This window comes from Lepisosteus platostomus, chromosome 2 (genome assembly GCF_059453375.1).
Source record: "Lepisosteus platostomus isolate fLepPlt1 chromosome 2, fLepPlt1.hap1, whole genome shotgun sequence".
NCBI classification, from domain to species: Eukaryota; Metazoa; Chordata; class Actinopteri; order Semionotiformes; family Lepisosteidae; genus Lepisosteus; species Lepisosteus platostomus.
In genome coordinates, this window is record NC_142612.1 from 76,989,588 (window position 1) to 77,011,300 (window position 21,713).

Below are 21,713 nucleotides of genomic sequence, written 5' to 3' on the forward strand. Positions count from 1 at the left end.
TTATGACAGTTTCAAATGGTATTTTTAATTCAATTTATTTTAACTTAATTATTGACGAAGCACAGATTAATGGAGCAATTTCAGTACAGCATTATACTGAATTATAAAGTGAAATACTATAAAGAGAATGTAATTCACACTATAGGGTGTTCTTTATTTTTGCAGGTATGTTTTCTCCTATCTTCACAGACACATTTAAAATTAATTGTGTTTATTGTGTGAATTCATTGTTAGAGTCTTTCTAATGAATATAATAAAGAAAAATCAAGTACAATGCAATAATTAATGCAATCCAATAATTAATTAAAACAGTTTAAAATATCAAACCTTTGAGAATTCCTGCTTAACACAGTCTGAAGTTCACTTCAAGTTCATTTAACTACCCTGGAGACTTCCTTGCTTAATATAAAGACCAAAATTATTACATGTTTTCTTTGTTAAGAGAGAAGCCTCTTCATGTGCACAAGGATGTCACTGACAGTAGTAATATTGATGATGGTTGTTTCAGTCTTGACATTAGCACAACAGCCTGTTTGCAGACTTCAAGGAACGGCAGATTTTCCTCATTTATCTAAAGATGGCGACATCGTGATCGGGGGAGTGATTCAAATCCACAGCAACACTGAAGAAAAAATGCATCTCTTTAAAACCAAACCTGATCTTCCAGAATGCAAAAGGTAATTTTATGTTTCGTAATAAAATATTTTTAGATCAAGCAGCTCTATAACTGTTTCTATTACATAATGACATAGTTCTAAAGTGATTCTTCAGCTGTAAAATTATTTTTTTTAAAAAAATGTGTTTACCATAGATTACTCGTTGGAGAATTTCAGTCTGCACAAACAATTATCTTTGCCATTGAAGAAATAAACAACAGGACTGATCTTCTTCCTGGGGTGTCTTTGGGATATAAGATCTATGACACATGTGGCTCTATACCTTTGGCTATAAGGGCAGCTATGGCTTTAATGAATGGAAATGAGGAAACTCTCTCTGACACCTCCTGCTCCAGACCAACTACAGTTCAAGCTATAATAGGAGAGTCTGCATCATCACCCACAATTGCAATGTCAGCAACAGTTGGATCTTTTAGAATCCCTGTGGTGAGAAAATTCTAAATTCTACTTATTAAAGTGTTATAAAACCCAAATAATCATTATTGGCAAAATAGTGTCACTTCACAAAAAGACCTCTTTGCTTCATCTCCTTTTGTCATCTTCTAATTCCTCTAAACTACAGTAGACCTAGAAGTGTATATTACAAAAAAACAAAAACAAAATCAATGCCCTCTTTAAATCATAAAGAAGACAAACATTGATTCTCTTCTTGATCAAAATGTGTTTCAACAAAGAAAACAACATAAAGACATGTGGCATTTAAAATTAATATTTTGCTCTCTTTTCCTCTTAGATCAGTCACTTTGCTACCTGCGCATGTCTGAGCAATCGAAGGAGATTCCCTTCATTCTTCAGAACCATCCCCAGTGACTATTATCAGAGCAGAGCCCTGGCTCAGCTTGTGAAGCACTTTGGATGGAACTGGGTTGGGACCATAAGAGCTGACAATGATTATGGCCACAATGGAATGGCTACTTTTGTGGAAGCTGCAGAGAAGGAAGGAATCTGTATTGAATATTCAGAGGTGGTTCATCAGTCTCATTCCAGGCAAAAAATTATTAAGAACATAGAAGTTATCACAAAGAGCACTTCAAAGGTCATTATAGCCTTTCTGGACCAAGGAGATGTAATTGCTTTAATTAAAGAATTAGCACTCCAGAATGTAACTGGTCTCCAGTGGATTGGCAGTGAAGCCTGGATTACTGCCAGTAATGTTGCTGCAGCAGAAGGTAATAAAGTTCTGAGTGGATCTATTGGTTTTGCCGTAATTAAAACCCAAATAGAAGGACTAAGAGAGTTTTTAATGAGTGTCCACCTGTCTCCACACAATGCCCTCTTAAATGAGTTTTGGGAAACTTCATTTAACTGTTCCATGTCAAATGAAGACAAAACAAAAAAAGCTTGTACTGGGTCTGAAGACTTACAAGAACTAAGAAACGGATATGCAGACGTATCTGATGTCAGAATATTCAATAATATATATAAAGCAGTGTATGCTGTTGCATACTCTCTACACAACGTGCTTGAATGCCAGATAGGGCAAGATTCTTCTGCCAATCATAGCTGTGCTAAATCAATTCATACTAAACCATGGCAGGTAAGGGAGAACTACGTCTTGTAATGCATGAAAATATGTATGTATCTGCTTGTCATATAAATATTTTAAGACATCTTATTTTCTTTGGCACAGGTACTTGAGCATCTGAATCATGTCAATTTCAAAACCAAAACTGGAGAGCAGGTCTCATTCGATGACAATGGAGACCCCCCTGCGAGATATGAATTAGTGAACTGGCAGGTTGTTAATGGGAGCACCGTACAGTTCATGACTGTTGGTTACTATGATGCTTCACTGCCAGCAGGTAGTCAGTTTGTCATGAACCAGGTCAACATTGTTTGGGCAGATGGTGAACTTGAGGTAAAAAATAAAAAAAAACACTTTGTATAACTCAGTAAAAATCACAATGACAATTTTTGAGATGGTTTAGAAATTGTTTTAAAGTCATTTATAAAATTGAAGTGTTACCTTATTAAAATTCACTTTAACATGCACATTAAGTCATTAACAAAGGCTAAGAACTAAATAAAATGTTTTTTTTAAATAATTAATAATAACAATAATTGCTTACACTTATATAGCGCTTTTCTGGACACTCCACTCAAAGCACTTTACAGGTAATGGGGACTCCCCTCCACCACCACCAATGTGTGGCATCCACCTGGATGATGATTTATATTGCTTTGCTCATTATCCTATTTTAAGGTAAAAAGGCAATCTCACCAACTGCATTAATGTATAAGTAATGTCAAATTATATTATCCTATATTTTCTAATTATTTCTGTTACCTGTATCCTGTCTAGAAGCCTGAGTCAGTGTGCAGTGAGAGCTGTCCTCCAGGCACTCGAAAGGCAGTTCAGAGAGGAAGGCCTGTGTGTTGCTATGACTGCATACGATGTGCTGAAGGAGAGATCAGCAACACCACAGGTAAAGTGAGATCTGATTACAAAATACTTGCACACTTTTAACCTCATAACCTTCTGTGCTGTAAGTTTCAATGACTCACACCTATTTGATAAAAACTACATAAACATAAAAACATAGAAAACATCCACTTCTAAGTAAAAAAAAATACAAAGAAATGATTAAATGCATTTTAAAAATGTTAAAAAAGAAATTGCAGACACAAACCTCTACAGCAGCATTTTGCATTATAAGAATATTCTCAATTAAAACATAATTCATTTTCTTGCAGATTCTAACAATTGCATCCAGTGTCCTTTGGAATTTTGGTCAAATGACAAAAGAGATGAATGTGTATTAAAATCAGTTGAATTCCTGTCCTTTGGAGAAATCATGGGAATACTCCTCATAGCTTTTTCTTTGTCTGGAGCTTGCCTAACTATAGGTGTAGCTTTCATCTTCTACAGAAACAAGGACACTCCCATTGTCAAAGCCAATAACTCTGAACTGAGTTTCCTTCTGCTCTTTTCATTGACACTGTGTTTCCTCTGTTCACTTACTTTCATTGGCCAGCCCTCTGACTGGTCCTGTATGTTGCGCCACACAGCATTTGGGATCACATTTGTCCTGTGCATCTCTTGTGTTCTGGGGAAAACAATAGTGGTGTTAATGGCCTTTAGGGCTAAACTACCAGGCAATAACATTATGAAATGGTTTGGCCCCACACAGCAGCGGTTAAGTGTTCTTGTTTTCACACTTATACAGGTCTTGATTTGTGTCCTTTGGTTGACAATGTCACCTCCTTTTTCTAACAGAAACATGAAATACTATGCTGAGAGAATTATTCTGGAGTGTGACCTGGGATCTGCAGGTGCATTCTGGGCTGTGTTAGGGTATATAGGATTCCTCTCTGCCATGTGCTTTGTACTTGCTTTCCTGGCTCGGAAGCTGCCTGATAACTTCAATGAAGCCAAATTCATTACATTCAGCATGCTCATATTCTGTGCTGTCTGGATCACATTTATCCCAGCTTATATTAGCTCCCCTGGGAAGTTTACAGTAGCTGTGGAAATATTTGCAATCTTGGCTTCTAGTTTCGGTTTACTTGTCTGTATATTTGTACCTAAATGTCATATTATTTTACTGAAGCCTGAACTAAATACAAGGAAACACTTAATGGGCAAAACGCCCTCCAAGTCTCTTTAAAAGTATGCTTAAGGAGTTTAAAATGGCCAAATGTTCAAGTGTGGAAATGAGAGAGGGAGAGCAGTGGGGTGGGTAAAATGGCAGAATGAAAAGGTGATCAAGAATGGTAGATGAGAGAAGTGAAAGGAGTGAAAGACAATAATCTGTAAATTGAAAGGATAGAAAGAGCTCAGTCTAGAGCATTCTGTGTTGAAAAATTATAATGATCCATTTCACCTGAAGGATGTACATCCCCAGCAATTACTGTACTGTATGTGCCAAAAGTGCCATGTGACAGAAATAACTATCTTGAATTATGAACCTATTTTACAAACTGAACATTTTCAAAGAGAAATGGAAGTGATTTAACTTTTATGAAAAGTCAAAAACACAATGATTATTCTATGTAGACTTTCACGGCCCATGAGCTTGAGTGTTACATTTTTACTACAATTATTTAATATTTTGACCTGCAGAACTGAAAGCAGGTGTCCTTCAGTGCCAGGTTCTGTCTCTTGTTACCGTTCACATCCCATGCTTGATGTAGCCCTGTGCTTCAGTCTGTCTGTCAGTGGAGATTAACTGTGTGCTGCCTGTGCTCTTTACAGACACTCTGCAGGCCTGCTGTTCACCTGATCGCAACACAAGCCTCTACAGTGCATTATCTTTGCTAAGTTATGGATTCTGGATCTTTATATTATTCAATTTATTTCTAATAAACCTGGATTTGATCTTATCACAGGCTTCCTTGCCAGCCGTTGTCGATTATTTGATAATTTATCGATGATTTATAGTTTTGATGAAACAACATGGAATCCGGGATTTTCATTATGGGGTATGGAAAGTTCCCTAATGAATGTGGTTTGAAAAAAAATCCAGCTGTTCCAGCTGAAATCCTCACCAGGAAAAGGGATGTGTTTCAAAATTGCCTGCTGCATAAAAAGTGAAAAGATTAAGCATTTTTTAAATAAAATTGTGGTGAAAGTGACTCGTCTACGTAGTGTGAACTAAGAGACCTTTAGATGATCAACATCTAGTTCTTTCACACAAAATATTTGCTGTATGGTTCTTTCTTTCATGTTGTATATATAAACTTTACAATGTATCACAATATATAGGATGCTTTATAATCAAGTAATAGTACTAACTGTGCTTAGCAAATAGAATCTTAATCATCTAAATAATTACGAATATTGTACAGTATTTGTGACTCCGTTACCAGCATAGACCACACTAGGATCTACACACAAAAACGTATTAATAAGATGCTTCTTAAACAAATGCTCAGCACTTATTAAACGTTAAAAGCCCTACACTATATAAACTTTGTGAACACTCAGCAGGCTTTACGGGTGCACACGCAAAGTAACTAAAGTCATTCACAAATTGTAAAAACCAGACATTTACACAAACATCTCTTATCGTTGTTCAAAAAAGTGAAGCACCAAATGGAAAGTTCACATATTTCACTTTTAATAAACTTGCTTTAGAAACAGGATCTAACGACGACGACAAACAGGACCTGTCTCGTAGGGGCGCATACTGTACCTGTTAAATTAGGAATAGGCCACTACACACGTAATGCTTTATGAGAAGTTAAATAACACGCATTGAAGGAATATTTTGTCTGTTTATTTTCTGTATATTTAAACAGGGAAACATTTATGAACCGTGTGGAGATTATAGAAGTGTAAATATAATATTATGGTAATGAAAATATTTTTAATTAAACACTCCAGTGGGAGAGAGAAAGTAGTTGAGAGCTCCTCCACCAGGCGATTCAAGAGATGAGTTCTGATCCTAAACAGGCCGGACTTTATACGGTCTGGGTTTTTAGAAGAGTGAATGGGAAAGATTGCGTGTACAGTAGTTGTGTGTGTGTGTGTGTGTGTGTGTGTGTGTGTGTGTGTGTGTGTGTGTGTGTGTGTGTGTGTGTAAATATCTTTTTTTATATTGTATCCACTTTGGTGTGGTGAAGGTTTTACATGGCTTAATAGGAACTCATTTCGGAATTGTCCTTAATTAAATTTTCTTTGTACTTACAGTGCGCGCTTCAGCGGCTGTGCCATCGTTTGTGCTTCCGTGTGATTTATCCACTCTCACATACCAATAGCAACGTGGATGTGACAGGAATATTGTAACGCAACGGGGTTCAGGTGGGCGCCCTTGTCGCATTAGGTCGGCTCCGCACCGTCGGGGGCTCAAACCCAGGACTCCTGCATCACTCAACAGGGACCCAGCCCGGTGAGCTAAAGAGAGATCTCTCTACAGCCCAGGGGCTGTAGTCCTGCTATTACAGGGAAGGGCAGTGACGTCACCGCTCCGGTAAGCCGGCTCTTACACAGTACCTGTTAGCCATATACGTTACAATGTGTTTAGGAAAAAAAAGTCCTTTGTACACAAAATTATTTTAATTGCAATTGTATAAACCTTTCCAGGTTGGGCTTGCAAGTATCGCATGATTTACAAGAGCATTACAGTTGACTCAGAACTTACGCTGGGGTTGGGGATTTTGAGTGGAGCGAAAAGCCAAATTCTCGTCTTAGCAAAGTTTATCCTGTGGCTTATAAAAAAAATCCTTCTAACCTCTTACGGTAATTCAAGATTTAAAATGTTTAAATTAAGTATTAAAAATAACTATTTCTGCGTACTAAAATTAGCAAGGCAGCTGAGGCACTGACAGTATAGAGCTGCTGTGCATTGCCTGTAAGATCAGCTTTGCACAGAAATTATATTAGAAGTGTTTTTTAAAAAGTAGACCGCCTTCAGTATAAACAACAAAAGAATTTGAACAGTCAAATGAGAAAAAACATGTAAAAGGCTTTAATTTTTCGGTTTATACTGTACAAATTGTAACGAATACGCCCCTGCACCTAAGAGGGATCTTGGCCACTTGGGCTGAAGAAGGTCTTCTTTAGCTCAGCCGGCAAAGACCCCTGTTGAACACCAGAGACCCGGGTTCAAGCCTGTGTGGTGAGGGATGAACTGGGGCTGATGCCGCAAAGGCACAAACTCAAGAACATGAAGACACTACAATATAATTAACATGTTGTGTTGACTAGAGCAGCATGCTGGTGCAGTAGTTAGCATGATGGACCTTCAGTGGTGGGGTCTTGGGTTCAATTCCAGGCCTGGGGTGCTAACTGTGTGGAGTAGGAATGTTTTCCCTATTCTTGTGTGGGTTTCCTCTGGGTGCTCTGCTTTCCTTCCACAATCCAAAGAAATGCAGGTACTGTACATTAGGTTAATTGGCTTCTGTGAATTTGACCCTTGTGTGAGTGCGAGTGTGTGTTTGTGTCTGTGTATTCCCTGCCATGGCCTGGCGTCTCATCCAGGGTGTATCCTGCATTACTCCCATTGAATCCAAGGAGAGACTCCGGGCCATCGTGACCTTGAATTGGATAAGCAGTTATCGAAAGGGATGTGATGATGATTATTTTGTTTACTGTCTCCTCCTAGTTGTTATTTAACCTGTCTAAAACCATCACATTAAGTGTTCTGTAATAATTTATTTAACATTGCTGCAGAAAATAAATAAACCCTTAGAGGATACCTACATAACATTGTGAACTTCATGCTCTGCTTACCTAATCACTCCTGAGACTTTGTGCACAATATAAGGACAACTAATTGTAACATTTTTGCTATAACCAGAAAGTGTCTCCATGTGTTATAGAATGTTATTGCAAGTAACAGCACTGATGATGATTACTGCTGTTTTTACTTCAGTAGAAGAGCCTCTTTGCAGGCTTCAAGGCAGAGCAGTTTTTCCGAATTTATCTGCGAATGGAGACATTATGATTGGGGGAGTGTTGTCAATGCACACCAGGACTGTTGAAAAAATAGAGCTCTTTACAGGCAATCCAGAACCTTCTGAATGCCAAAGGTTTGTCGATATTTTACTGTCCAGTTGCATTTTAAGACTGTTCAGAACAACTCTGTTAGTATTCTCTTACTATTAACGGTAACATTATTAATAATTGTACTATATTGCAATAATTACTTTTTGTTTTTGCAGTTGTTCATATTTGCAGCAATCCTTTAGTGAAGCAAGCAATTTCCTTTTGAGCTTTAAAATTATTTTTTAGGTTCTAGCGAAAACTTTTGAATCAAAATTATTTATGCTTTTTTCATAGATTAAACTTTGTAGAGTTTCAGTCAGCACACACAATGATTTTTGCCATTGAGGAAATCAACAACAGGACGGATCTTCTTCCCGGCGTGTCTCTGGGATACAAGATTTTCGATGCTTGTGACTCCTCACCTTCTTCTGTAAGAGCAGCCATGGCTCTGATGAATGGATATAAGGAATCTTCTGACACCTCCTGCTCCAGACCAGCTGCAGTTCAAGCTATAATCGGACAGTCTGCATCATCAACAACGATAGCAATGGCAGCAACAGTTGGACCTTTTCATATTCCTGTGGTGAGAAATCCTTAATTTAACTGTTTGACCTCTTTTCAAGTACTTTAAATTTAAATGTAATTATAAATATCAAAACAGAAATACAGTACTTAAAAAACGCCTCATTTCATTTAGGATATCTAAACCTGTCTTATTTTCAACGTTTGTTGTACTGATGAAGTGATATAGTTCCTTTCATGTCAAATGATTATCTTAATGTGTTTAAAATCTTAGTAATTCATATTTTTTCCATTTAAAATAGCACTTCTTCTTTACAGATCAGTCATGTTGCTACCTGTGCATGTTTGAGCAATCGAAGGAGATTCCCTTCATTCTTCAGAACCATCCCCAGTGACTTTTATCAGAGCAGAGCCCTGGCTCAGCTTGTGAAGCACTTTGGATGGACCTGGGTTGGGACTATTAGAAGTGACAATGATTATGGCAATAATGGAATGGCAACCTTTACACAAGCTGCCCAGAAAGAGGGCATCTGTATTGAATATTCAGAAGCAATTCATGAAAACTATCCCAGGGAGGAAATTCTTAAGACCATAAATGTAATAAAACAGAGCACAGCAAAGGTCATTATAGCTTTCCTTCCCCGAGGAGAGATGACTGTTTTATTGAAAGAATTATCACTTCAGAATGTAACTGGTCACCAGTGGATTGGCAGTGAAGCCTGGATTACTGCCAGTAATGTTGCGACTGCAGAGGGTTATAGAATTCTGAGAGGAGCTATAGGGTTTGCTATTCTCAAAACCAAAGTAGATGGACTGAGAGAGTTTTTAACAAGTGTTCATCCATCTCAACGCCCAGGCAATGCACTCATTAACAAGTTTTGGGAAACTGCATTTAATTGTTCTCTGATAACTGAAGAAAATCCAGCTGGTAGGACACCTTGTACAGGAACTGAAAATTTAAGAGAAAAAAGTGGATATGCAGATGTGTCAGAGATGAGATTTTACAACAATGTGTATAAATCAGTGTATGCTGTTGCAAATGCTCTACATAGCCTGCTTGAGTGCAAAGCACAAGGTTCTTTATCAAATCACACTTGTGCAAAAATGAGTAATACTGAACCAAGGCAGGTAAATCAGACTTTCATACTCTCCTGATTATAAAAGTAACCGATTCCACTTCTAAATTGATTCTAAATTTAATGTCTGTGATGATAGCCACATGTTTTTTGGACAGGTTCTTCAGCATCTCAAAAAAGTCAGTTTCACAACTAAAACCGGAGAGCAAGTCTCTTTCGATGACAATGGAGATCCAGTTGCAAGATATGAATTAGTGAACTGGCAGCTTGTAAACGAGAGCACCATCCAGTTCACGACCATTGGTTACTATGACGCTTCACTGCCAGCGGGTCGTCTGTTTGTCATGAATCAAGTAAACATTTCATGGGCAGGTGGTCAATATGAGGTAGGCAATACAAAATCAAGTTTGGAAGATTAAATGTGGCTTGGCACAGACAGGTTAGCTTTCTTACATCTCAGTTTGAACTCTGCTTAACAATTATGCTTAAAATCCCACCCATCTTAAAGCAAGCTAGACTTAAATGTCTTGTTGTAGTGCTTGGAGTTAGGACAGAATGTTTAGCATTTGGAAGCTATTCATTGCGTGTTTAGGCTGACGGTTAAAAAATAAATACCCAATGAACAAGCTCAAAGATTATATTTTTCTGATACTTTTATCATTGTTATTTTTCCATTATTGTAGTTCTATTTTAACAATACAACAACAGGTAACCTCACCTATTGCACAAGTGTCTATAAAGTTGCTTCAATATAGCTAATATTTCAAGTAATACCTGTTTCATGTTTCTTATCTAGAAACCTCAGTCAGTTTGCAGTGAGAGTTGCTTTGTAAGGAAAAAACACCCTCTCACCTACCGATTTAATGTATAAATAATGTTAATTTAAATAAACTTATATCTTCAAATTATTTGTTACCTGTATCCTGTCTAGAAGCCCAAGTCAGTGTGCAGTGAGAGCTGTCTCCCAGGCACTCGAAAGGCAGTTCAGAGAGGAAGGCCTCTGTGTTGCTATGACTGCATACACTGTGCTGAAGGAGAGATCAGCAACACAACAGGTAAACTACGATGTGATTACAAAATAATTACACACTTTTACCTTCTGTGCTAAACTTCCCTAAATGAATACACATTAGCCTGTTCAGTAAAAAACAAGACATACAGTAATGTCATATTCAATAGTTTTAAATGTGTTGAAAAATATAAAAAATGCATTTGCCAACCTATAGCAGGATTTTGCACTGTTCTTGTGAACTCTTTTTTTTTAAAATTTTCTTGCAGATTCTAACAATTGTATTCAGTGTCCTTTGGAATTCTGGTCAAACGACAAAAGAGATGAATGTGTATTGAAATCAGTTGAATTCCTGTCCTTTGGAGAAATCATGGGAATACTGCTCACAGCTTTCTCTTCGTCCGGAGCTTGCTTCACTACAGGTGTAGCTTTCATCTTCTTTAGAAACAGGGACACTCCCATTGTCAAAGCCAATAACTCTGAACTGAGTTTCCTTCTCCTCTTTTCATTGACACTGTGTTTCCTCTGTTCGCTTACTTTCATTGGCCAGCCCTCTGACTGGTCCTGTATGTTGCGCCACACAGCATTTGGGATCACATTTGTCCTGTGCATCTCTTGTGTTCTGGGGAAAACAATAGTGGTGTTAATGGCCTTTAGGGCTACACTGCCAGGCAATAACATTATGAAATGGTTTGGCCCCACACAGCAGCGGTTCAGTGTTCTTGCTTTCACACTTATACAGGTCTTGATTTGTGTTCTTTGGTTGACAATTTCACCTCCTTTTCCTAACAGAAACATGAAATACTATGCAGACAGAATCATTCTGGAGTGTGACTTGGGATCTGCAGGTGCATTCTGGGCTGTGTTAGGGTATATAGGATTCCTCTCTGCCATGTGCTTTGTACTTGCTTTCCTGGCTCGGAAGCTGCCTGATAACTTCAATGAAGCCAAATTCATTACATTCAGCATGCTCATATTCTGTGCTGTCTGGATCACATTTATCCCAGCTTATATTAGCTCCCCTGGGAAGTTCACAGTGGCTGTGGAAATATTTGCAATCTTGGCTTCTAGTTTCGGTTTACTTGTCTGTATATTTGTACCTAAATGTCATATTATTTTACTGAAGCCTGATCTAAACACAAGAAAACACTTAATGGGCAAAATGCCCTCCAAGTCTCTTTAAAACTCACGTAAAACATCTAAAAAAGGTTCCCCCTTTTTTCTTTTTATGATGGCATATTGTGCTTTATTATCCATACATCTCTAGATACAAAACAAGTAAGAGTTAACTTTGTACTGAAAAATAAAATGTCCTATTTTCAGGTGTAATGGGCAAAATGCCCTCCAAGTCTCTTTAAAACAGCTATTATGCAGAAAGTACACTTCCCTGCTGAAAAGTAAAAAAAGGATACCTAAATTTTCAAGTGTGGAAATGAGAGAGGGAGAGTTGTGGGGTTGGTAAAGTGGCAAAATGAAAAGGTGATCAAGAATGGTAGATGACAGGAGGATAGCAAAGAGATGGAATTCTGAAGAACATATTTCAGGAGTGAAAGACAATAGCTGACAATCTGTCAACTGAAAGGGTAGAAAGAGCTCAGTTTGGGGCATTTTGTGTTGAAAGCATATACTAATTCCGCAAAGGAACAAGTAATAGGTTTATTCCATGCTGAAAAAAAGAAGAAAGAGAACACAACGTTTCGGCCGTGGAGCCTTCTTCAGGTGTTCATTTTCATAAGAATGAACACTGACTTTTAAGCATGATTCCTGTATGATTTTCAGATCAGTATATTATGTTATAATTAATTGCAATTATCAGTAAAAGATATTTTCTCTCTGTAATGAGTTTTTGATGATGAAGAGCTGTGCTAGACAAAGTCACTAGTTTTCATTCTCCCGGTACTACTGTACATTAAAGACACACAAGCTCATAAGCTTGAGTGCTACACTCTTACTGGAATTATTTAATATTTTGGAATGAAGAAACAGGTGTCCTCCAGTGCCAGGTTCTGTCTCGTTATTGTTCACATCCCATGCTTGATGTAGCTCTGTGCTTTAGTCTGTCTATCAGTTTGGATTACCTGTGTGCTGCTTGTGCTCTTTAAAATAGAATAAGATCATGTTATTGTTCATATACAATTTCTTGTATTAGAAATTTGTCGTTTCACATACCCCAACTTGTGTCCTCTCCATGAGACACACAGACAGGGAGACAAGCTTGGGGTTAGAGCACAGGGTCAGCCATGTATACAGCACCCCTGGAGCAGTTGGGGTTAAGGGCCTTGCTCAGGGGCCCAACAGAGTAGGATTCCTCTGCCGGCAATGGGATACAATCCAGCAACTTTCCAGCCACAGGCGCAGATCCTTAGCCACAGAGCCACCACACCGCAGAAACTCTTCAGGCCTGCTGTTCATCTGATCACAACACAAGCCTCTATAATGGATTGTCTTTGCTAAGTAATGGATTCTGGACCTTTATTTTATCCAATTTATTTCTAATAAACCTGGATGTGATTTTATAACAAGTGTCCTTCCATACTTTTCTAGAATGTTTTTGATCATTTATCAATTATTTATCATTTTGAAGAAAACAACATGGAATCTGAGATTTTCAGTACAGGATATGGAATGTTCCCTAAAGAATAAATTCTGGTTTGATCTTTGGGTGGGTCCATGCTGTTGCTTAAGAGACGTTTGGCTGACCCATTTCGAAATCGTTCACACAAGATATTTGCGATATGGTGCTTTCTTGCATGTTGCACTGTACATACTGTAAATAATACAAACAATTTACAGTGCATCACTATATCATAATATTTAGGGGGTATCATTATCAAGCTATAGTACTAAACAAAAAGAAGAACAATTATAATCATATTTATATTTAGGAAATTAACATTTGTATACACAATGCACAGTATATACATAATTACAACTATATAAACTATTTAACTGTATATCTGTCTTGCAAGTAATGTATGTTTTTCAGAAATAATAATTCTATACTAAAATAGCAATTTGATTATATAATATATAGTTGGTATAATCATTTCTAACATGCAACCAAAATAAAAACTCAGCAGCAGCTCAAAGAGAAACTATTTAAAATTTGTAAATTATCTGCAAATATTCCTCAGAGGAGAAATTGATTAGGATTAGGTTTCAGTAGTGTGGGTGGTGTGAAATTTCTTTCAGTATGCTAACAAGTGAAGAACAAAATCAGGTCGTATGAACTAACCTGTTGTCCTCAGACTTTGCTGTAGGTGATCAATTTAAATGCTCTGGGCACTTCATTAGTAAAAGACTGAAGTGATATTGGGGTGAAAACGGCGTTCGGTTTATCAAAACAGTAACAATAACAAACAATTTCTCCTGAAAAGTAAGTACTGTAAATCTGCATACTGTATATTAGCAAGGTGGCAGATGCCTCACTGGTAGTATAGATTTTATGTGCATCACCTGGGAGAATATCATAAGCTGTAATGCTAACCTTGCACAGAAATTATTATTGGAGTCTTGTTTAAAGGTAAAAGAGACTTTCAGCATGAACACATAAAGAAATAATTGGTAAAAGGAGGAGACATACTGTATGAATAAGTGTATTCATTTTTTCTCAGTTATTGTTCTATAAAAACTATATAAATGTCATATTTTGTTGACTGCCTTCTCTTACTTTTCACTCAACCCAGTCTATAAATATCACATTAACTGTTCTGTAATAATTTAAAATCGGTGCAGATAAATAAACCCTCAGAGTATTCCTGCTCAAGAGATTGTGAACTTCACGCACTGCTTATCTAATAACTCCTGAGACTTTGTGCACAATATAAGGGCAACTAATTGTAACATTTTTGCTATAATCAGAAAGTGTCTCCATGTGCTCTAGGATGTTATTGCTAGTAACAGCACTGACGATGATTGCTGCTGTTTTGACTTCAGCAGAAGAGCCTCTTTGCAGGCTTCAAGGCAGAGCAATATTTCCGAAATTAGCGAAGGAGAGAGAGATTATGATCGGGGGAGTGTTCACAATGCACACCAAGACTGTTGAAAAAAAGGATCTCTATACAAATATTCCAGAAACTTCTGAATGTCAAAGGTTTGTTGGTATATCACAGTCAAGTAACACATTTATATTGTCAATAAAAATTATATTACTGACATCATGCTACAGTCTTGATGCTAATACTAAGAATACTGTAGTAGTAGTATGACAGTATATTTTTTGTCTTTGGAGTTATTCTATTTTGCGGCAATCCACAAGTGAAGCACACAATTTCAGGCTTTCGGTTGTTTTTAAGTTTGTGTTTACAATCATTTGAATCAAAAAACAAAAAGAACGGGAAAATAAATTATATTATGACTTTTTCATAGATTGAACTTTGTAGAGTTTCAGTCGGCATACACAATGATTTTTGCCATTGAGGAAATCAACAACAGGACGGATCTTCTTCCCGGCGTGTCTCTGGGATATAGGATTTTTGATTCTTGTGACTCCTCACCTTCTTCTGTAAGAGCAGCCATGTCTCTGATGAACGGATATGAGGAATCTTCTGACACCTCCTGCTCCAGACCAGCTGCAGCTCAAGCTATAATAGGAGAGTCTGGATCATCAACCACGATTGCAATGGCAGCAGCAGTTGGACCTTTTCATATTCCTGTGGTGAGAAATCCATGATTTAACAGTTTGATCTTTTTTGTTTTAAACTTATATTTTAAAATATTTCAAATAATTTATTATAAATATCACAAAGCAAATATTCAAAAGAGGTCCCTCATTTAATTTTAGGATATCTAATCCTGTCTTGTTTTCAACTTTTCTTGTACTTCTGAAGACACACAGTCTCTTTACATTTTATTATTTTAAATAAATACATTTTAAATCTTAGTAATTAAGGATTTTTCCATCTAAAATATTATTTCTTCTCTACAGATCAGCCACTTTGCTACCTGTGCATGTTTGAGCAATCGAAGGAGATTCCCTTCATTCTTCAGAACCATCCCCAGTGACTATTATCAGAGCAGAGCCCTGGCTCAGCTTGTGAAGCACTTTGGATGGACCTGGGTTGGGACTATTAGAAGTGACAATGATTATGGCTATAATGGAATGACTACCTTTATACAAGCTGCCCAGAAAGAGGGCATCTGTATTGAATATTCAGAAACCATTCATGAAAACTATCCCAGGGAGGACATTCTTAAGACCATAAATGTAATAAAAAAGAGCACAGCAAAGGTCATTATAGCTTTTCTTGCCCGAGGAGAGATGACTGTTTTATTGAAAGAATTATCACTTCAGAATGTAACTGGTCACCAATGGATTGGCAGTGAAGCCTGGATTACCGCCAGTAATGTTGCGACTGCAGAGGGTTATAGAATTCTGAGAGGAGCTATAGGGTTTGCTATTCTTAAAACCAAAGTAGATGGACTGAGGGAGTTTTTAACAAGTGTTCATCCATCTCAACGTCCAGGCAATGCGCTCATCAATGAGTTTTGGGAAACTGCATTTAATTGTTCCCTGACAACTGAAGAAAATCCAGCTGGTAGGACACCTTGTACAGGAACTGAAAATTTAAGAGGAAAAAGTGGATATGCGGTTGTGTCAGAAATGAGATTTTACAACAATGTGTATAAATCAGTGTATGCTGTTGCATATGCTCTACATAGCCTGCTTGACTGCAAACCACAAGGTCCTTCTTCCAATTACACTTGTGGAAAAATTAGTAATACTGAACCAAGACAGGTAAAGTAGTAATTCATGCTCTACTTATACAGTATACTTATGTTCTACTTCGTTCTGTAAAGTGCTTTGAGAAGCCATCTTTAAAGGTTCTATATAAAAAAAGTTTTTTGTTATTATCATTTATTACTGTACCATTAACCACTTCAACTTCAAGTCTAGCTTAAATGTTTGTAATGAAAGCAACATGATGTTTTTTTGCACAGGTTCTTCAGCATCTCAAAAAAGTCAATTTCATAACCAAAACAGGAGAGCAGGTCTCATTTGATGACAATGGAGATCCAGTTGCGAGATATGAATTAGTGAACTGGCAGCTTGTAAACGAGAGCACCATCCAATTCACGACCATTGGTTACTATGATGCTTCACTGCCAGAAGGTCGTCAGTTTGTCATGAATCAAGTTAACATTTCTTGGGCAGGTGGTCAATATGAGGTAGGCATGTGAAAATATATAACAAAGAAACGTATTTTTGTTGTTTTATTGCACAATGATTCTGTTATCATTTATCCTTAAAGAAAGGGCAAAACAAAGTGAAAAAAGTACATGATTCTATTTGCTTAATGATCTTAATTATTGTAGATTTGCTTAAGCTCTGTTCTTAAAAATATGTGTTTTTCTTTCTTCCCTGAATCTCTCTATTTCGCTTAATGAACTATTTGTATAATAGTTATTATAATACAAATATTTTAAATATGAACTTCTTCTGAGAAAGATGTTCTCTGGAATACTTCACTGACTCACAAAGCATTTTATATTTACATATACAGTACTATAATAATAGTTTTGAAGTCAATTTTGTCTGACCCTTGCTGTGCAGAAGCCTGAGTCAGTGTGCAGTGAGAGCTGTCCCCCAGGCACTCGAAAGGCAGTTCAGAGAGGAAGGCCTGTGTGTTGCTATGACTGTATTCACTGTGCTGAAGGAGAGATCAGCAACACTACAGGTAAATAGTAGGACAGCACATTAGCATGCCTTAGTTTAGCCCAATAATGTATTGTAATAATCAACAAATTAGTGACATAATATATATATATATCCTTTTTTAATGTCATTATTAATTACGATATTCCAGATACATTTTTACATGCTTTTCTTTATCCTATATTGTACACTAAACAAAACTTGTGGGTTTCTTTGCAGATGCTAATGATTGTATCCAGTGTTCTTTGGATTATTGGTCAAATGAGAAAAGAGATGCATGTGTACTTAAAATAATTGAATTTTTGTCCTTTGGAGAAATCATGGGAATTGTGCTTGTGATATTTTCTGTGTCTGGAGCTTGTGTTACTATAGGGATAGCACTGATCTTCTTTAAATATAAGGACACTCCCATCGTTAAAGCCAATAACTCCGAACTGAGTTTCCTTCTGCTCTTTTCATTGACACTGTGTTTCCTCTGTTCACTTACTTTCATTGGCCAGCCCTCTGACTGGTCCTGTATGTTGCGCCACACAGCATTTGGGATCACATTTGTCCTGTGCATCTCTTGTGTTCTGGGGAAAACAATAGTGGTGTTAATGGCCTTTAGGGCTACACTGCCAGGCAGTAACATTATGAAATGGTTTGGTCCCACTCAGCAGCGGTTAAGTGTTCTTGCTTTCACACTTACACAGGTCTTAATTTGTGTTCTTTGGTTGGCAATATCTCCTCCTTTTCCTAAAAAGAATGTGAAATACTACAGAGAAAAAATAATAATGGAGTGCGACCTGGGATCTGCAGGTGCATTCTGGGCTGTGTTAGGGTATATAGGATTCCTCTCTGCCATGTGCTTTGTGCTCGCTTTCCTGGCTCGGAAGCTGCCTGATAACTTCAATGAAGCCAAATTCATTACATTCAGCATGCTCATATTCTGTGCTGTCTGGATCACCTTTATCCCAGCTTATATCAGCTCTCCTGGGAAATTCACGGTTGCTGTAGAAATATTTGCAATTTTGGCATCGAGTTTCGGTTTACTCTTCTGTATATTTGCCCCAAAATGTTATATAATTTTACTAAAGCCTGAATTAAATACAAAGAAACAACTGATGGGTAAAATGCCATCAAAATCTTTGTAAAAGAGCCACATGTAGTATATATCTTTAATATTTTGTAGTTAATAAAAAAATAATAAAATCCAGAATTTAAAAAAATATATAGAATTACCTTCTTATTCTCAATCTAAAAAAGAAAGACATAAGAATAAAAGTTGAATAAGATAAAATGTGTTAAGAATTCTTATTGCTATGTTTTGAAAATATGGTGGTTTAAAATATGTATATCCATTACTATACACAAATCTATTCATTCTGATGTAACTGTTTAATGTTACCTATGCTAAACCTGAACCTCTGCAATAAATGCTAACAATAACTAGTACGACGATGATGATGATGTTGTTCAACAGTACCAGATGCTCATTGTCCCCACTCCAGGGAGTAACTGTTTGCCTGCTGTGATCTTTACAGGAACTCTACACGCTGGCCACTCTTTCAGCCTCCAAATGACCCCCCACTCTGTTAGAAGAGCAAGTTTAAAAACACTGCAATTATGTTTTGAGTACATCTGCAATCATGATATGGAACCATATTGTATTTTGGTTAGTAGCTGTATATTCTTTGAACCTCTAATTCAGGGTGTGTGCAAATTAGTTCATGCCAAGGAAATCCCATAAGCTGTGTTTTGCTAAAGTATTCAGACCCCTGTACACTTTTTACATGTTGTTGCTTTTTAGTCTGTTGTTATGATACAATAAAGTAACGATTAATATCTGTTAAGGAACAAGTGATAGGTCTATTCCATGCTGAAAAGAGAAGAAAGAAAACACAACGTTTCGGCCATGGAGCCTTCTTCAGGTGTCGACACCTGATTCCTTTACACCCCAACGATTACTTTATTATTGTCGTTGTTCTTATTTGATTTTAACGTTTTAAACAGTGTTTGGATCTTTATAATAAATCTATTTGATAAACAATTTAAAAGAACTTTCAAAATGCAATGTGCTTATCAGGGATGGAAAAAAGAAACACAACATTTTCTGGAAAGAGAATACTGTAGTTATACCTTATGTACTTTTACAAAAAGTTGTCAATTTGTTTTAAGCCCTCTGACCAGCAATATATCTTGTACAGTGAGGCATTGCAACCTGCTAATCACACAAAAGTTCGTAAGGTGCACTTTTACCCAACTAGGTCCAGGTGTAACAATGCCCGATCAGGTTACCTTTAAAAAGGCCTTAATTCAAAGCTTAGGTCATTGCAAGAAAAAAAAAACACACTTAGTCAGTTTTCTGTGCATTCCATAATGCCTTGAATGTCACCAGAAGCAAGGGAGAGGGCCATTGGCATGCTGCAAGCAGGCATGTCATGTGCCAGCGTTGCCAGACACTATGGAGTAAGCCTCTCCACCGTGTCCCAACTGCAGAGAAGGTTTGAACAGACCAGCAGGACAGATGACCGTCCAAGATCTGGTCGCCCTTGAGTGACCACACCAGAGCATGGCCGACACATCAGATGGCTCCATCTGAAAGATCTTTTCAGATCTGTCACCCGTACTGCTGCTGAAACTGCCGGCAGAAACAATGCCCGCATCAGTGACAGGACAGTGAGGCTCCATGCTGCTACCTGTCAGAGGCCCTCTGCTCACAACTCCAAGACATCACACTCGACTGGCTTGGGCCAGACAGAAGCTGAGATGGACTCGTCAGTGGCATCAGGTCCTCTTCACAGATAAGTCACTCTTCAGCCTGTTCCACACAGACAGGAGGGCCAGAGTGTGGAGGAGGAGGTGTTGCATTTCTTTATTCCATCAGTAGATATTTTTAAAAAACCATCGTATGATATATGGTAATTATGTTTTCTGCAGATATTGTACTTTACAGATTGAGAAATGTGAAATGAAAATAATAAAGAACTTTAAATTTAAATCAACCTGAGTTTAAAATGTAATGTTTAAGAGGGTTTTGCATAGTCAGTTTGTGTGAGGAAAGACATGCTGGCAGTATGGTAAAGGAAACAGCCAACACTTCAAAAACAAGGCTGGTCTGCTGATTCCAAATGGCCAGATCTTTTCAGTTTGGTAACACTTATTAAAATGAGAAAATAAAAAATGGATGTGTGTTATAATACTATAATTACTGTCTTTTGCAGAGATTAGGGGAATGCTGCTTGTACTATTATAATATACAGTACAGTACATACCAAGCAATAGGTTTATTCCATGCTGAAAAGAGAAGAGAGAAAACACAACGTTTCGGGTGTGACGCCTTCTTCAGGTGCGAGAAAGACAGGGCAGACAGCAAAGATTAAATAGGACACAAGAACAAAAGCTGGGAGAGGGGAGGACGCAGGAGAGTCAGGGAGGCCACTCAGGAATTGCAAAGTAGAGAGGAGTGAAGAAGGGTGTGAGGTCAAAACCTGCATGAGAATAGAGAAGACTACATTAAAATAAGTCTGTCATCGAGAGAACAGGGAAGATGTGAACCTAGTTTCAGGATGAGTTTAGTTTCTGTTGTCTTTCTGCTATGGGAGTTGAGAAACCCTTCTTTGAGAACACAGGCAGAGAGATCAGTGTGATCATGGCCGTCTGAGGTGAAATGAGAAACTATGGGCTTGGAGAAATCTTTCATCTTCACAGACCAGACTTGTCACGGTGGAATGTTAGCTGCACAACCTGCACTTATTCACTTGTACATTGTGTTACATTAGTCATTACAGAGACTAGTGAGTGGGAAGGGCCCCTTCCCATTGTACAAACTCTTGATCTCCCCTGTGGTAAGACCAGGGGTTTGCAGCAAAATGGAGACCACATGGTAGTTTCACAAAGTTCACAATTTTTCGCTTAATTTGGAATTAGCAAAATGTTACCACACTGTCAATTATTTTGTTACTGAGATTTTATAACCAGTCTAAAATAAGGTTATTAAGTTCCTCTTTAAACATGGAAATCAAATAATAAAAGAAAATGTGAACAAAAATACAGATAAAAGAATTATACAACATTTTTGATATAATAACTTTGACATAAAAAAGACAGCATTTTTTTCTGTCAATATACAGTATATATTCTGCCACTCATTCTGGACAGTAGCTGACAGTTGGCAAAGGTTTGCTTGTGATGGATTGTATCCTATTGATTGTAAAAAGGATTGTAAAAAGCAAACGTTGACTTCAGCTGGGCCAATAACAGCCTGGTAATTTTAATTCGTCAAGTGGGTCTTGATTGTATCTGGCTCCAGTTAAAATCATGCCTTTCTGAATGCCTTTTCTTATAGGTTCTTGATCAGGTAATC

The 21,713-nt window shown here is 37.4% G+C and overlaps 3 protein-coding genes across 7 annotated transcripts; all 3 read left to right on the forward strand.

Moving 5' to 3' along the window:
* The first annotated feature begins 468 nt into the window (after positions 1–468).
* LOC148677211 (extracellular calcium-sensing receptor-like) lies at positions 469–4,285 on the forward strand. Its single transcript, XM_088643618.1, has 6 exons — positions 469–677; positions 812–1,103; positions 1,411–2,214; positions 2,308–2,535; positions 2,980–3,103; positions 3,372–4,285. Exons 1-6 carry the CDS (start codon positions 469–471, stop codon positions 4,283–4,285), a joined length of 2,571 nt encoding a protein of 856 aa, XP_088499744.1.
* A 3,656-nt stretch (positions 4,286–7,941) lies between these two features.
* On the forward strand, positions 7,942–11,896 carry LOC148677212 (extracellular calcium-sensing receptor-like). The gene is made up of 6 exons (XM_088643631.1): positions 7,942–8,150; positions 8,401–8,689; positions 8,947–9,756; positions 9,863–10,090; positions 10,636–10,759; positions 10,983–11,896. The coding sequence occupies exons 1-6, from the start codon at positions 7,942–7,944 to the stop codon at positions 11,894–11,896; spliced, it is 2,574 nt and encodes an 857-aa protein (XP_088499757.1).
* A 2,821-nt stretch (positions 11,897–14,717) lies between these two features.
* On the forward strand, positions 14,718–18,501 carry LOC148677213 (extracellular calcium-sensing receptor-like). 5 transcript variants are annotated; one of them, XM_088643670.1, is made up of 5 exons: positions 14,718–14,806; positions 15,082–15,370; positions 16,654–16,881; positions 17,267–17,390; positions 17,588–18,501. In XM_088643670.1, exons 1-5 carry the CDS (start codon positions 14,718–14,720, stop codon positions 18,499–18,501), a joined length of 1,644 nt encoding a protein of 547 aa, XP_088499796.1. The 5 variants fall into 5 exon arrangements, with proteins under 5 accessions (XP_088499796.1, XP_088499769.1, XP_088499779.1 ...); XM_088643643.1 differs by lacking the exon at positions 14,718–14,806 and adding an exon at positions 15,641–16,450 and having other exon boundaries at positions 15,101–15,370; XM_088643653.1 differs by lacking the exon at positions 14,718–14,806 and adding an exon at positions 15,641–16,450 and having other exon boundaries at positions 15,101–15,370; positions 17,270–17,390.
* The last annotated feature ends 3,212 nt before the right edge of the window (positions 18,502–21,713 follow it).

Bases quoted from the DNA above. Each gene is read 5' to 3' on its own strand.
- LOC148677212 (XM_088643631.1), top strand. From the start codon at position 7,942: ATGTTATTGCAAGTAACAGCACTGATGATGATTACTGCTGTTTTTACT. The intron at 8,151-8,400 runs GTTTGTCGATAT...CTTTTTTCATAG, and splicing joins GAACCTTCTGAATGCCAAAG to ATTAAACTTTGTAGAGTTTC. The intron at 9,757-9,862 runs GTAAATCAGACT...TTTTTTGGACAG, and splicing joins GTAATACTGAACCAAGGCAG to GTTCTTCAGCATCTCAAAAA.
- LOC148677213 (XM_088643643.1), top strand. From the start codon at position 15,116: ATGATTTTTGCCATTGAGGAAATCAACAACAGGACGGATCTTCTTCCC. The intron at 15,371-15,640 runs GTGAGAAATCCA...TCTTCTCTACAG, and splicing joins GACCTTTTCATATTCCTGTG to ATCAGCCACTTTGCTACCTG. The intron at 16,451-16,653 runs GTAAAGTAGTAA...TTTTTTGCACAG, and splicing joins GTAATACTGAACCAAGACAG to GTTCTTCAGCATCTCAAAAA.
- LOC148677211 (XM_088643618.1), top strand. From the start codon at position 469: ATGTCACTGACAGTAGTAATATTGATGATGGTTGTTTCAGTCTTGACA. The intron at 2,215-2,307 runs GTAAGGGAGAAC...TCTTTGGCACAG, and splicing joins TTCATACTAAACCATGGCAG to GTACTTGAGCATCTGAATCA. The intron at 3,104-3,371 runs GTAAAGTGAGAT...ATTTTCTTGCAG, and splicing joins AGAGATCAGCAACACCACAG to ATTCTAACAATTGCATCCAG.